Below are 15,480 nucleotides of genomic sequence, written 5' to 3' on the forward strand. Positions count from 1 at the left end.
TTCCAGCATGAAACGGAAGTGCCGCACGGCCAAATAAAGTCCGAGGAGCTCCGGGTCAAAGGCGCTGTATTTGCGTTCTCTAGGCGTCAGCTGACGGCTGAAAAAGGCGTCGGACTACGCGGTCGGCGCAGTGCACGAGCAGTGGGTGGAGGGCGCTTGGCAGCCGCTCGCCTTTTTCAGCCGCCAAGCGCCCTCCACCCACTGCTCGTGCACTGCGCCGACCGCGTAGTCCGACGCGTCCGTGGTGATGGAGATGGGAGCCGTAGATGATGGGTGTGCCAGCAAAGCCGCCTGAGCCAACGTGGTCTTGACCTCAGCAAAAGCGCCGTCCGCCTCTGCTGTCCAGTCGATCTCCTGGACGTGGGTCTTGCCTTTCAACGCTTCATACAGCGGCCGCATGATGTGTGCGGCCCGGGCGATGAAACGGTGGTAGAAAGTCACCATCCCCAGAAACTCACGGAGCGACCGGGCTGTGAGCGGGCGAGGAAAAGCCTTAACCGCCTCCACCTTCGCTTGCAGAGGTGTCGCACCGCCCTTAAATCAATCATATCACAAGAATGGTTTACTCAAACAGCCAATATAGTATAAAACACTTTAACACAAGTACAGAAGTAGCGTGTCTAAAACTGTTTTTGCAAGTGTATTTAATTGTTTTATCTTAATGAAGACGCATGTGTTTGTGACGGAGTGAGCACATAACAGTATATATGATTATTCTGAAAGCAGGACAGACAAACATGCACACAGTCTCTAATACCATAGCCAACAAAAAGGACTTGTAACAAAAGAAAAACTCAAATGAACATTCAAACTTGAATCTTGTTTTTCTTTGTCCTAAAGATATTCACAAAACCAATAACAGTACCAGCAAAAAAAGGCGTGTGGTGCAGTGGGTTGCGCGTTGGGGTTCAGATCAGCGGGTCATATGTTCAAACCCCACTGCAGTCAACATGTCGTTGTGTCCCTGAGACACTTCACCCCAAATTGCTCCTGTGGGGATTGTCCACAGTATTGAGTATGTAAGTCGCTTTGGATAAAAGCGTCTAACAAGTCACATGTAATGTAATGTAACAACAGGGTGAAACAAAAACATATTTTTGCTCTCCAATTACTTCAATAAATCCCAAATGTTTTCTGTTTTCACTTTCTTCATTTTACCCTGAGAAATGCAACAAAAACAAACAAGTTTCTTGAACAACTGAGAGTAACCCTTTGTGAGAAAGTCTGATGTACAAAATGGTCATTTAGGGGTTTGAGATATTGCTCTTTTACCTTACAGTTTTTTGCACAGGACTTAAGAACTCAGAGGTGACAGAAAATCTGAAAATCAACAGCACTCAGTTGCCACCCTGACAGCACAGCAGCACCTGTAGACAATCAGCTCATTAGGCCCTGATTGGCTGCAAGCTGCAATAAAGCCTCCTTTCTGCTGCTCAGACAAGCAGAGCAAGTCACTTCGGGGCTACTGGTTCTTTACTGCTGTCTTGGAACAGAGAGAGAGAGAAATATGACTTGTGGAGTTCATTTGGGGTACGTTTCTGCAGATATGCAAAGTTAATTGTTGTTAGCTGTCTGCGTTCTCTGATGTTTACATATTTTCTGTGCAGGATTTTCCTTATTGTCTTGGTTCAAGCAGAGCATGTGCGCTGTTTGTGGGCTTCACAAGGTGAGCTAAGCACAACATTTCACTTAAGTACTGTGAATGACTATAGATGTGGCTTTAATATTCTTCTTTTTCTCTATCAGCTCAGAGCAAGAACAACAACACATATGTTGGCTTCAGGCAAAATAATCGGGAAGCTGGTGTCAACTATCTCCAGAATCGACTCAGACAGGCCCAAAGCAGAAACTTAAACATACCTTCAGCTGTGGGCAGTCGTTTTAGCTGGGGGCCTTCTACTGGTGGCTACACACAAACTGTTTCACAGCCAACTAAAAGTGGCTTGGCTAAAGTCAGATTAGTGCAGGGCAGCTCAGTGTCAAAACCTAACTTGAATCGTGTGCCTAAACAGCGTTTTCACGGCCTTTCTAGTGCTATTGTCGGTAGCGATTCTCTGAGTAAGAGCAGCAACAAGGACACGCAGAAGTCTTCCAGCCTGTTTGGTGCCGGTGCTCCTGAGCCAAACCAATCCCCTGCACGGACCAAAACTTCCTCCAGTGTTCGTGCTAAGCTAGTGTCTAAAACGGATAAACCTTCCCGTCCCTCAGCTCCTAAAAACCCCAGCCAGACTGAGGTTGTGAACCCATACAAGAGTAAACTGTTTTCAGGGAATGCAGGAAATGCCAGAGGAAGCTACAAGGCTACTTCCATGGCCTCAAGTTATGGCACTTCTCTTGAGTCCAATGAAGGAAATGGTCCCATCTTCAAGCCTCACAGTTACTCAACGAGCTACGACTCCAAATCATCCAGAGAGGGAACCTCTGGTAAGAAGTTAGCCCCGACCAAGACCGACATCATCCCTGATCAATTTGGTGGCTATGCTATCAGACGGCTGAAGGCTCCTGGGCAGGAGAAAGTGAGTGTCAGGAAGCCCCAGCAGGCCTACCAGACTCCCATCAAGGCCTACGTGGCCCCTCAGCGGCAAGCAACAAACCAGGCCTACAATGCTCCCCAGCAGCAGACTCTCAACAGGGTCTACGAGACTTCCAACAAGGCCTACGAGACTCCCAACAGGACTCCCAACAGGGTCTACAATGCTCCCAACAGGGCCCACGAGACTCCCAACAGGGCCCACGAGACTCCCAACAGGGCCCACGAGACTCCCAACAGGACCCCCAACAGGGCCCATGAGACTCCCAACAGGACCCCCAACAGGCCCTACGAGTTTCCCAACAGGGCCCACGAGACTCCCAACAGGGCCCACGAGACTCCCAACAGGGCCCACGAGACTCCCAACAGGGCCCACGAGACTCCCAACAGGGCCCACGAGACTCCCAACAGGGCCCACGAGACTCCCAAGAGGACCCCCAACAGGGCCTACGAGACTCCCAACAGGACCCCTAACAGGCCCTACGAGTTTCCCAACAGGCCCTACGAGTTTCCCAACAGGCCCTACGAGTTTCCCAACAGGCCCTACGAGTTTCCCAACAGTCCCTACGAAACTCCCAAGAAGGCCTACGTAGCCCCTCAGCGGCAAGCAACGAACCAGGCCTACGAGGCTCCCAACAGGGCCTACGTGGCCCCTCAGAGGCAGGCTGAACCCCAGGCCTACATCTTTCCTCAGGTTGCTCCTCTCAAGTCCCGAGTGCTCACATAAATGCCAAATGGTTTCGTGTCAGTCCAAAGTGGGGACAATAGCAGGTGAGTACTATGCTCGCTTTCTTGCTGTTCTATACATTAACTTAAACCTGGTGACTAATGTGTGTTTGTTCTTACAGGTGCAGCTGGTGTCCTCGGATGAATATTTAGTTTTTTTTTTTTATAAATGAAATAAATACATTAATTTACCACCTGGTTGTGTCTTTACTTCACCTTGTATTGTGGGATGGTGAATGCCTAAGCATGAGTGCTTGTGGCTTGGTGCCCTCTAGTGTCTAGTGCAAAAAATGTTCCTTTACAAAACACATTTGCAAAATGTATCTTAATACTTTACAGCGCTCACAAAAGATTGTGAAAATCCCCTTAGCAAAAACAAATGTCTCAATAGTTCTAGTTTAAACTATTGCAAATTTATCGCGGGTCCGCTCGCTCAGTGAAACAATAACAACGAAACATGGAGGAACAAAAGTCTGCGTTTAAATCGTGTGTGTGGTTAAAACAAATCAGCCTGCGGTCGCTCTTTAGCCTAATGATTATTTCTGAAGGTATACACAGTGAAGGCGGTGCGTGAAAGGCACTGCGCGCTCCTCTTCTCAGAGGCTGAGTTAACCCTCCCTCTGCCTCCTGGTGCTGCAGAGATTTCATGAAGTGAAGGAGGTTTTCCTTCTATAAAACAGCTGTGGGCAGCAGATAGGATACTGTGAGTGTCACGGACATGAATTCATAGATCAAGGCAGACTGGTGCACACATTCTCCTGTTTTGCCAATCTGGTGCTTAAACAAATATAGCTCTACACACCTGGCCGAAATGTCCTTAAAATGAAGTCCGAGTTTGACATTTTAATTCATGTCCTGCCAACACTGGCAGGACAGAAGGCGACACGCCCGTTCAAAGCCGTGTCCCTCACTCCTCACATCCCAAGCTGCATCCCCGAAAAGTGTATGTTGTTACATCGTTTCAGATGTTATGTTTCAGTTGTGCTCTTGATAAACCATTAAAACAGTAAAAACACATTCAGTTTCCTTTTGCTTTTTGTGTCTCCAGAAAGTAATCCAAAAGTAATCTAAAAGTAATCTGATTACGTAAAATATGAATGTGCTACATATCCACACAAACAAACAAAGTGTGCAATCCAATGAATGTTAATCTAACTGGGTTTTGATAGATAACATATCTCTTTTTCTTCTCTCAATTATTTTATTTCTATTGTGCACTCTAATCAATATTAATCTAACTAATGTTCGCTTATACACTTTAAGAATGGCGTTTATCTTTTTTGAGAATGAGTTCTTATTTGATTTAATGTATTGGGGTCTACAACAGATGATACAAATGTTTGTGTCAGTAAATGTGTACTAACAGAGGCGGGGGTGTGTGTGGAAATAACGGGGACAGTGCTGCTGTCAGACGATCAGCTGTGCAGCGTCATCACAAACGGTCATCGCTTCACGTGACGCTCCGGAGGAAAGGAAGTCCCATTGCTCTTAAAACTAATTTCCCTGCTTCTCGTAGGTTTCCTTGCGTCTCTCCATGCTTCCCTGGTGCGAGGGACTAGTCACAGGGAAACGACACAAGGTTTTCATTTAACCGAAGTGAGAAGGACCCGTTGTGTCCCTGGGCAAGACACTTCACCCCAAATTGCTCCTGTGGGGATTGTCCACAGTATTGAGTATGTAAGTCGCTTTGGATAAAAGCGTCTAACAAGTGACATGTAATGTAATGTAACAACAGGGTGAAACAAAAACATATTTTTGCTCTCCAATTACTTCAATAAATCCCAAATCTTTTCTGTTTTCACTTTCTTCATTTTACCCTGAGAAATGCAACAAAAACAAACAAGTTTCTTGAACAACTGAAAGTAACCCTTTGTGAGAAAGTCTGATGTACAAAATGGTCATTTAGGGGTTTGAGATATTGCTCTTTTACCTTACAGTTTTTTGCACAGGACTTAAGAACTCAGAGGTGACAGAAAATCAGAAAATCAACAGCACTCAGTTGCCACCCTGACAGCACAGCAGCACCTGTAGACAATCAGCTCATTAGGCCCTGATTGGCTGCAAGCTGCAATAAAGCCTCCTTTCTGCTGCTCAGACAAGCAGAGCAAGTCACTTCGGGGCTACTGGTTCTTTACTGCTGTCTTGGAACAGAGAGAGAGAGAAATATGACTTGTGGAGTTCATTTGGGGTAAGTTTCTGCAGATATGCAAAGTTAATTGTTGTTAGATGTCTGCGTTCTCTGATGTTTACATATTTTCTGTGCAGGATTTTCCTTGTTGTCTTGGTTCAAGCAGAGCATGTGCGCTGTTTGTGGGCTTCACAAGGTGAGCTAAGCACAACATTTCACTTAAGTGCTGTGAATGACTATAGCTGTGGTTTTAATATTCTTCTTTTTCTCTAGCAGCTCAGAGCAAGAACAACACATATGTTGGCTTCAGGCAAAATAATCGGGAAGCTGGTGTCAACTATCTCCAGAATCGACTCAGACAGGCTCAAAGCAGAAACTTAAACATACCTTCAGCTGTGGGCAGTCGTTTTAGCTGGGGGCCTTCTACTGGTGGCTACACACAAACTGTTTCACAGCCAGCTAAAGTGGCTTAGCTAAAGTCAGGTTAGTGCAGGGCAGCTCAGTGTCAAAACCTAACTTGAATCGTGTGCCTAAACAGCGTTTTCATGGCCTTTCTAGTGCTATTGTCGGTAGCGATTCTCTGAGTAAGAGCAGCAACAAGGACACGGGGAAGTCTTCCAGCCTGTTTGGTGCCGGCGCTCCTGAGCCAAACCAAACCCCTACACGGACCAAAACTTCCTCCAGTGTTCGCGCTAAGCTAGTGTCTAAAACGGATAAACCTTCCCGTCCCTCAGCTCCTAAAAACCCCAGCCAGACTGAGGTTGTGAACCCATACAAGAGTAAACTGTTTTCAGGAAATGCCCGAGGAAGCTACAAGGCTACTTCCATGGCCTCAAGTTATGGCACTTCTCTTGAGTCCAATGTAGGAAATGGTCCCATCTTCAAGCCTCACAGTTACTCAACGAGCTACGACTCCAAATCGTCCAGAGAGGGAACCTCTGGTAAGAAGTTAGCCCCGACCAAGACCCACATCATCCCTGATCAATTTGGTGGCTATGCTATCAGACGGCTGAAGGCTCCTGGGCAGGAGAAAGTGAGTGTCAGGAAGCCCCAGCAGGCCTACCAGACTCCCATCAAGGCCTACGTGGCCCCTCAGCGGCAAGCAACAAACCAGGCCTACGAGGCTCCCAACAAGGCCTACAATGCTCCCCAGCAGCAGACTCCCAACAGGGCCCACGAGACTCCCAACAGGGCCCACGAGACTCCCAACAAGGCCTACGAGACTCCCAACAGGACTCCCAACAGGGCCTACGAGACTCCCAACAGGACTCCCAACAGGGCCTACGAGACTCCCAACAGGACTCCCAACAGGGCCTACGAGACTCCCAACAGGGCTCCCAACAGGGCCTACGAGACTCCCAACAGGACTCCCAACAGGGCCTACGAGACTCCCAACAGGACCCCCAACAGGGCCTACGAGACTCCCAACAGGGCCTACGAGACTCCCAACAGGGCCTACGAGACTCCCAACAGGACTCCCAACAGGGCCTACGAGACTCCCAACAGGGCCTACGAGACTCCCAACAGGACTCCCAACAGGGCCTACGAGACTCCCAACAGGACTCCCAACAGGCCCTACGAGACCCCCAACAGGCCCTACGAGACCCCCAACAGGCCCTACGAGACCCCCAACAGGCCCTACGAGACTCCCAACAGGGCCTACGAGACTCCCAACAGGGCCCCAAACAGGCCCTACGAGACTCCCAACAGGCCCTACGAGACTCCCAAGAAGGCCTACGTAGCCCCTCAGCGGCAAGCAATGAACCAGGCCTACGAGGCTCCCAACAGGGCCTACGTGGCCCCTCAGAGGCAGGCTGAACCCCAGACCTACATCTTTCCTCAGGTTGCTCCTCCCAAACCTCAAGTCCCGAGTGCTCACATAAATGCCAAATGGGTTCGTTTCAGTCCAAAGTGGGGACAATAGCAGGTGAGTACTATGCTCGCTTTCTTGCTGTTCTATACATTAACTTAAACCTGGTGACTAATGTGTGTTTGTTCTTACAGGTGCAGCTGGTGTCCTCGGATGAATATTTTATTTTTAAATAAATACATTAATTTACCACCTGGTTGTGTCTTTACTTCACCTTGTATTGTGGGATGGTGAATGCCTAAGCATGAATGCTTGTGGATGTAAGCTTGGTGCCCTCTAGTGTCTAAAAGGTGTGTTGCAAAAATGTTTCCTTTACAAAACAAATTTGGAAAATGTATCTTAATACTTTACAGCGCTGACAAAAGATTGTGAAAATCCCCTTAGCAAAAACAAATGTCTCAATAGTTCTAGTTTAAACTATTGCAAATTTACAAAAGTGAGATATCTGCTTATGTGGCACACTGGTTCTTACAACAATGCAGTGTTTGCTTTTGAGTTGGACTTTTTACTTTGACCTTTACCAGTGGCACTCTTTATAATGTGACTCTTAGGTTTTAGCTCAAGTGGTAAAATATCTTATCACTTTAAGGGGCTCCCACTAAATGTACAAGTCAATTGATAGACATTGAGCACTAAACTTAAAACATGTGGTTCCTTATCCCAATGTCTGCACTTGAAAGTTCCTCAACTTGAATGAAAGTGTACATGCTAGTGTAGACTGTGGCCATATTGGATTACATGTTTATAATATATTGCCTTATATTTAACATTGTAGTCTGATGAAACTTTTAATGTAAAGATACACTAAGACCGAACAGTAGTGATGGCAAAATGAAGCTTTGAATGAAGCATCGAATCACTTTGATTTGAAGCAGTTGCTGCTTCGGACGTCATATGTCACGTGATTTGAAGCAAGCTTCGAAGCACTGCTTCTATGGAATAGGAAGTCCAGGGTTGAAGCTCCGTTCGAAGCTTCAGTGTCAAACTGCCATACCGAACAGTACAAGCTTCTTGAAGAATATGGGTTGTTTTAACCCAAACGTTTATAAAAGTTAATTCACCGGCCACTAATTTTCTGATGACTATGAACTGATTTGTAATATTGTGTATTGTAGTGCCAGGAAAAGGGAGTCGGTGGCGGTGTATTAAGAACAGAATTCCAATCTTTATTAGCCATTAATAACAGAGGTTATCACATGAACTGCTCTGCTTGACGAGCTAGCAGGAATGGAAGCTAACGCTACAGGTGTTCCCACTAAAGGGTCCGTGTGGCAACACAATACGAGAGGTGAATTATGTCCAATAACGTGTCACCACACAAGCCCCCCCAGAATTCACGTGTAAACAAAATCCGTATGGCAGGGAGGAACAATCCGCCTGCGCACCGGAGTCGGTACAGCGACTTCCGCCCGTGCGGCCCCTGACAGAGGAGGGACCGGAACAACAGGTCCACACTCCCTGACAGGAATCAAAGCCGGGGGTCGGCCCCGTCTCGGCGGCCGAGCCAGCACCACCGGCCGGTCCACGTCCAAGTGAGCAGCCTTCACCCGGTCAACCGAGACGTGCTCAGCCTTACCGCCCATGTCGACCACCAGGTGTTTTTCACCGTGTTCCAAAACCCGGAAAGGTCCATCATAAGGGGGCTGCAGGGGGCCTCTGTGTGCGTCGTGACGAATGAAGACGTGCCCAGCCGAGCGTAGCTCCGCGGGAACTTGAGACCCTGGCGCACCGTGCTGAGTAGTCGGGACTGGAGCGAAAGCCTCCGCCGCGTCACGCGGGAAAAAACTCGCTGGGCCGTGGCAGACCAGGGAGCTGATGCATTTGGGAGGAAATCCCCCGGAACTCTCAGCGGCTGACCGTAGACCATCTCCGCTGTAGAACACTGCAGATCTTCCTTAGGTGCGGTCCTCAGGCCCAGCATCACCCAGGGCAGCTTGTCGACCCAGTTACCGTCCGTAAGGCCGGCCTTGAGGGCCGCCTTCATGGAGCGATGGAAGCGCTTGCAGAGGCCGTTAGCCTGAGGGTGGTAAGCGGTAGTCCTGTGCAGCTTAACCCCCAAACCGCCTGCCACAGCGTTCCAGAGCTCGGACGTGAACTGAGAGCCCCTGTCTGAGGAAATGTCTGACGGGGTGCCAAAACGACACACCCACGTTGCAATGAAGGCCCGGGCAACGTCTGCGGCTGATGTCGAAACGAGCGGAACCGCCTCCGGCCAACGGGTCGTTCTGTCCACCATGGTGAGGAGGTAGGAAAACCCCTGAGAGGAAGGCAACGGACCAACCAGGTCAATGTTGACGTGATCAAACCTCCTCTCAGGCACTAGGAAACGCTCCAACGGGGCCTTCGTGTGGCGGTGCACCTTAGCGCGTTGACAAGCCACGAACTCCCTGGCCCAAGTCCTCACGTCCCTTTTCAGTCCTTGCCAAACAAACTTCGCCGCTACCAAATGTACCGAAGGTTTAACGCCGGGTGTGACAGGCCGTGCACAGCCTCGAACACAGGACGCCTCCAGATGGCAGGGACGACAGGCCGCGCCAGGCCCGTAGAGACGTCACACAGGAGAGTAATGCCCGCGTCGCCGAACACCACGTCCTCCAAGCGCAGCCCCGCGCTCTCCACCTTCAGAGCCTGGACGCCGGGATCTGTGACCTGGTCCGCCGCCATGCGAGTATAGTCCAGGCCCAACTGGACGGCACCGATGACGACCCTGGAGAGGCAATCAGCAACCAGGTTCGACTTGCCAGCCACGTGCTTAATGTCCGTAGTGAACTCCGATATGTAGGACAGCTGCCGCTGCTGACGTTCCGACCAAGGCTCCGCCACTTTTGACATGGCGAAGGTGAGCGGCTTGTGGTCGACAAACGCCGTAAATTCACGGCCTTCCAGCATGAAACGGAAGTGCCGCACGGCCAAATAAAGTCAGAGGAGCTCCGGATCAAAGGCGCTGTATTTGCGTTCTCTAGGCGTCAGCTGGCGGCTGAAAAAGGCATTGGACTACGCGGTCGGCGCAGTGCACGAGCAGTGGGTGGAGGGCGCTTGGCAGCCGCTCGCCTTTTTCAGCCGCCAAGCGCCCTCCACCCACTGCTCGTGCACTGCGCCGACCGCGTAGTCCGACGCGTCCGTGGTGATGGAGATGGGAGCCGTAGATGATGGGTGTGCCAGCAAAGCCGCCTGAGCCAACGCGGTCTTGACCTCAGCAAAAGCGCCGTCCGCCTCTGCTGTCCAGTCGATCTCCTGGACGGGGGTCTTGCCTTTCAACGCTTCATACAGCGGCCGCATGATGTGTGCGGCCCGGGCGATGAAACGGTGGTAGAAAGTCACCATCCCCAGAAACTCATGGAGCGACCGGGCTGTGAGTGGGCGAGGAAAAGCCGCAACAGCCTCCACCTTCGCTGGCAGAGGTGTCGCACCGCCCTTAAATCAATCATATCACAAGAATGGTTTACTCAAACAGCCAATGTAGTATAAAACACTTTAACACAAGTACAGAAGTAGCGTGCCTAAAACTGTTTTTGCAAGTGTATTTAATTGTTTTATCTTAATGAAAACACATGTGTTTGTGACGGAGTGAGCACATTACATTACATTACATTACATTACATTGCATTTAGCTGACGCTTTTATCCAAAGCGACTTACAATAAGTACATTCGACCAGGAAGACACAACCTTGAAGAAAACAGAATCATATAAGTACATCAGGTTTCATAGAGCCAAACATTTCAAGTGCTACTCAACTGGCTTTAGGTAAGCCAACCCTTTATTAGTATAAAAGTGCTTCGTTAATAGTTCTAACGCTCGAAGTGGAGTCGAAAGAGATGAGTTTTCAGTTCGCGCCGGAAGATGTGCAAGCTATCTGCCGTCCTGATGTCAATGGGGAGCTCATTCCACCATCTTGGAGCCAGGACAGCAAACCCACGTGTTTTCGCCGATGGGAACTTGGGTCCCCCTCGCAGCGAGGGCGCAACGAGTCGTTTGGCTGATGCAGAGCGTAGTGCACGCGCTGGGGTGTACGGTTTAACCATGTCCTGGATGTAGGAAGGGCCAGATCCATTCGCAGCATGGTAAGCAAGTACCAGTGTCTTGAAGTGGATTCTAGCAGTTACCGGAAGCCAGTGAAGGGAGTGGAGGAGCGGAGTGGTGTGGGAGAATTTAGGAAGGTTGAAGACCAGACGAGCCGCTGCATTCTGGATGAGCTGCAGAGGTCGGATGGCACATGCAGGTAGACCAGCCAGGAGGGAGTTGCAGTAGTCTAGGCGTGAGATGACGAGAGCCTGGACCAGAACCTGAGTCGCTTTCTGAGTCAGCTGGGGACGTATCTTCCTGATGTTGTAAAGCGTGTATCTGCAGCAACGGGTTGTAGCAGCGATGTTTGCAGTGAAGGACAGGTTGTTATCTAGGGTCACACCCAGATTCCTTGCAGTCTGAGTCGGGGAAACAACTGAGGTGCCGATGTTGATTGTCAGGTCAAGAGTTGGACAATCTTTTCCCGGGAGGAAGAGCAGCTCAGTCTTGTCAAGGTTGAGCTTGAGGTGGTGAGCAGACATCCACTGAGAGATGTCAGCTAGACAAGCAGAGATGCGTGCGACGACCTGGGTCTCTGAGCGGGGAAAGGACAGGATTAATTGGGTGTCGTCAGCGTAGCAGTGGTAAGAAAAAACCATGCGGGCTAATGACTGATCCGAGCGAGTTTGTGTACAGGGAGAAGAGGAGGGGACCAAGAACAGAGCCCTGAGGGACCCCCGTAGTTAATTGACAAGGGTCGGACTCAGACCCTCTCCAAGTCACCCTGTAGGTACGGTCTTTCAGGTATGAGGTGAGGAGGGAAAGTGCAGAGCCTGAAACTCCAAGTTTTTGGAGAGTGCGAAGGAGGATCTGATGATTCACCGTGTCGAATGCAGCAGACAGGTCCAACAGGATGATGACAGAGGAGAGGGATGCAGTTTTGGCAGTGTGCAGTTCCTCCGTGACAGCAATGAGAGCAGTTTCTGTGGAGTGACCTGCCTTGAAACCAGACTGGTGCGGATTGTTAGAGATTTAAAGGGATAACTGGTCCGCTTTTCAAATCTCCGCGCGTTCCTATGAAGCTGGTTATAATACAGGAAGGAATCCATATCTACAAAGTAACCGTTAACAATAATCTACTTTAATGGCAATATGACAATGCAATACAATCATTACAATACAACATGATATATTACAGTTATATTGCAATGCTTAAGGAGTAATGCCGGCTTACTCCTGCTCTAGTCCGCATACTGCAGAGCTACTTTCACCCGAGCGCAGCATGTGAAGAAGAGGCCGAACGCCAGGGATCCACCGGAGATATACCAGAGTAAGAAGGAGGGGTTTGGTGTTAGGTCAGCTGGTCATCTTTTCAGGTCATCTCATTGGGAGACGCAACGCAGCAGGAAACGCAGCAGGAAACCAAACAGGCTCACTTTACAACAAAAGGTCTCAAGGCCTGCATACCTACACCTCCCCCACAGAGCCATAAAAACCCTGTTTACTCCAACCAGCCCAGAATGTTTATAGCCATTTGTAGTCCTTACATTTATGAAAGGATAAAACAGAGAAATCAATATAAAACACAAACACAGGTATTGTTTGAACAGTATTCACTTAACTGCTACTATTGATAAGCACCAGAGAAACCCAAGGGACCTCTCTTAACATCACAACCACTGTAGCTCGTTCTAAGTTGAATGCAAATCAGGACATGCTCTCACCTTCCCCCATCTTCCTTTGTCCTCAAAAACACATGTCAACAGGCCCCAAATGCAGCTCACAGTTTTACCCAAATTATTCCCATTTTAAGCTTATCCATAGTTTGCTAACATGAATAAATACAAATATAACTCTACAGGATCCAGAAGGTTGTTCTGATTGAGATAACAGGAGAGTTGTTTAAAGACAGCGCATTCAAGTGATTTAGACAGGAACGGGAGGAGAGAGACAGGCCTGTAGTTTATAACATAACAGTATATATGATTATTCTGAAAGCAGGACAGACAAACATGCACACAGTCTCTAATACCATAGCCAACAAAAAGGACTTGTAACAAAAGAAAAACTCAAATGAACATTCAAACTTGAATCTTGTTTTTCTTTGTCCTAAAGATATTCACAAAACCAATAACAGTACCAAAATACAAGCAAAAAAAGGCGTGTGGTGTAGTGGGTTGTGCGTTGGTGTTCAGATCAGCGGGTCATATGTTCAAACCCCACTACAGTCAACATGTCGTTGGGCCCTTCTCACTTCTTTTATTTTTCATTTCCTCGGTCTCGGTCTCACCGGAAGTTGATTTGTCTGCGCCATCTTGAGTAGCGTCCCAATGGCTCTTATTTCTGCCGGAGGACCGAGGATCGAGGAGCGAGGAGCGATAACCGAGGAACCACCAGACCATCCTTCGATGAAATCCTCAGACACTCGCCCCGCCCCCTTACTGTGTATCGCTCACTGATTGGACGATGCAGCGCATGCACTGATCTGATGCTTCTTGACATGAGAGCAGTTTCCCAGCGGAGTGAAGAAAATACATGAACCTCACGGGAGTCACTCCTCAGTTTATACCGTGTTTTGCTTCAATTCATGTATCATTTAGTTACAAACAGGGTTGGGTTGTAACGGAATACATGTAACGGCGTTACGTAATCAGAATACAAAAATCAAGTAACTGTATTCAGCTCGCATTACATTTGAAAAACGAGTAATCTGATTACAGTTACTTTCGTAAACCTGAAGTGAATACATTTTGGATTACTTATTGGAATTATTGGTGGAAAGATTTCCTCTCAACATTTAATATTCATAGTAGGTACAGCCGAATCATCACAGCGCACAAAACCTATTACCGCCGCAGATGGACCAAAAAAAGCGTTTGAAAAAAAATCGCGGGTCCGCTCGCTCAGTGAAACAATAACAACGAAACATGGAGGAACAAAAGTCTGCGTTTAAAATCGCGTGTGTGTGTGTATATATAGGTGTGTGTGTGGTTAAAACTAGGGCCGGGACTCGATTAAAAAAAGTAATCTAATTAATTAGAGGCTTTGTAATTAATTAATCGAAATTAATCGCATTTTTAATCACATATAAATATTTGACCTGAGAACAGTGAGAAGCAATTTTTTTCACATGGATTTTAGTATACCATTAGGCGCATTCACACCGCAGTACTTTTCCCACAAAGGTTCATGAGAACTTAGTTCATGAGAACTCTTTGAACCTGGGGGTGGATTAGGCAAATGAAGCCGCTGACGTCACTTCTTCTTCTTCTGCTTTGGGTTTACTGGCAGGCCGCAAACCACTTCACGGCGTATACTGCCGCCCAAAGTCCCCGGCCGGAAGTCCCCGGAGTTGGGGACTGGCTTCAGTAGAAGCTGCTGGGAGTCCCAGCAGCTTCTACTGAAGCCTTCCGAGTAAATCGCCAGAACGCCGACACCTCCTCATCTCCACCGCTCCCATGTTTTATTTTGTGTTGCCATAAGTTAGTCTCTCTGCGTTTCTGCGCTGGGCTAATGCTAATAATGCTAATGCGAGGATATGGCGACAATGGCGGCTTCACAAAACTTTTTGGGAGTTTTACGGGGCGTGGTTTGCAATCCGCCCAGCCAATCAGACATATAGCTCTCTTCTCACAAGAGAGCCGTACGAAAGTCCCTGCTCTCTAGCAGGGACTTTCGTGGGGTGAACTAATTTTAGTACCGGCTCTTTTTGGTGTGAACGCGATAAAAGAGGCTAACGTCCACGCTAGCTGCTATATATTTTTGCATTGAGGTGATACTTGAGGCTTGATGTGCTGCGGTGATATGCGAATTCCTTTTTGCATAATTTGCACACAACCGTGCTCTTATCGACGCTTCCATCCGTCCGTTTTTTAAAACAACATTTCCCACTGTTGTTCACTGTGGTTTGTTGTTGTTGTCTGAAGTCATGAACGTTAGTTGGTGCTCCAGTATAATCGGTACGCCTGAAACTCATCCAGTGAGAAACGTTCCGCGGTGCAAAAATAAGTGCGATTAAAATGCGTTAATTTTTTTAACGCGTTAATTTTTGTGTAATTAATTAATCTTAATTAACGCGTTAAAGTCCCGGCCCTAGTTAAAACACATCAGCCTGCTGTTACAGATATGGGCATCTGTTAATGCCTGCTATATAGTGACGCCTGTTGGCGCTTTAGTAAACTGCATGCTGACACAGGCTTACACTGTGATGTACTATATCCGC

The 15,480-nt window shown here is 48.2% G+C and overlaps 1 protein-coding gene across 3 annotated transcripts; it reads left to right on the forward strand.

Annotated features, from left to right (window-relative positions):
* The first annotated feature begins 1,440 nt into the window (after positions 1 to 1,440).
* On the forward strand, positions 1,441 to 7,444 carry LOC117552791 (DNA-directed RNA polymerase II subunit RPB1-like). Of its 3 annotated transcripts, none has more exons than XM_034226423.1 (4): positions 1,441 to 1,530; positions 1,608 to 1,666; positions 1,744 to 3,301; positions 7,389 to 7,444. In XM_034226423.1, the coding sequence occupies exons 1-3, from the start codon at positions 1,508 to 1,510 to the stop codon at positions 3,255 to 3,257; spliced, it is 1,596 nt and encodes a 531-aa protein (XP_034082314.1). In that variant the 5' UTR covers positions 1,441 to 1,507; the 3' UTR covers positions 3,258 to 3,301; positions 7,389 to 7,444. The 3 variants fall into 3 exon arrangements, with proteins under 3 accessions (XP_034082314.1, XP_034082313.1, XP_034082315.1); XM_034226422.1 differs by lacking the exon at positions 7,389 to 7,444 and adding an exon at positions 3,379 to 3,412; XM_034226424.1 differs by lacking the exon at positions 7,389 to 7,444 and adding an exon at positions 3,379 to 3,412 and having other exon boundaries at positions 1,747 to 3,301.
* The last annotated feature ends 8,036 nt before the right edge of the window (positions 7,445 to 15,480 follow it).

Source organism: Gymnodraco acuticeps, unplaced genomic scaffold (assembly GCF_902827175.1).
Source record: "Gymnodraco acuticeps unplaced genomic scaffold, fGymAcu1.1, whole genome shotgun sequence".
Lineage (NCBI taxonomy): Eukaryota > Metazoa > Chordata > Actinopteri > Perciformes > Bathydraconidae > Gymnodraco > Gymnodraco acuticeps.

Coding starts and splice junctions, on each gene's coding strand:
- LOC117552791 (XM_034226423.1), top strand. CDS start 1,508: ATGACTTGTGGAGTTCATTTGGG. Junction 1,531..1,607: donor ACTTGTGGAGTTCATTTGGG/GTACGTTTCTGC, acceptor TTTTCTGTGCAG/GATTTTCCTTATTGTCTTGG. Junction 1,667..1,743: donor CTGTTTGTGGGCTTCACAAG/GTGAGCTAAGCA, acceptor CTTTTTCTCTAT/CAGCTCAGAGCAAGAACAAC.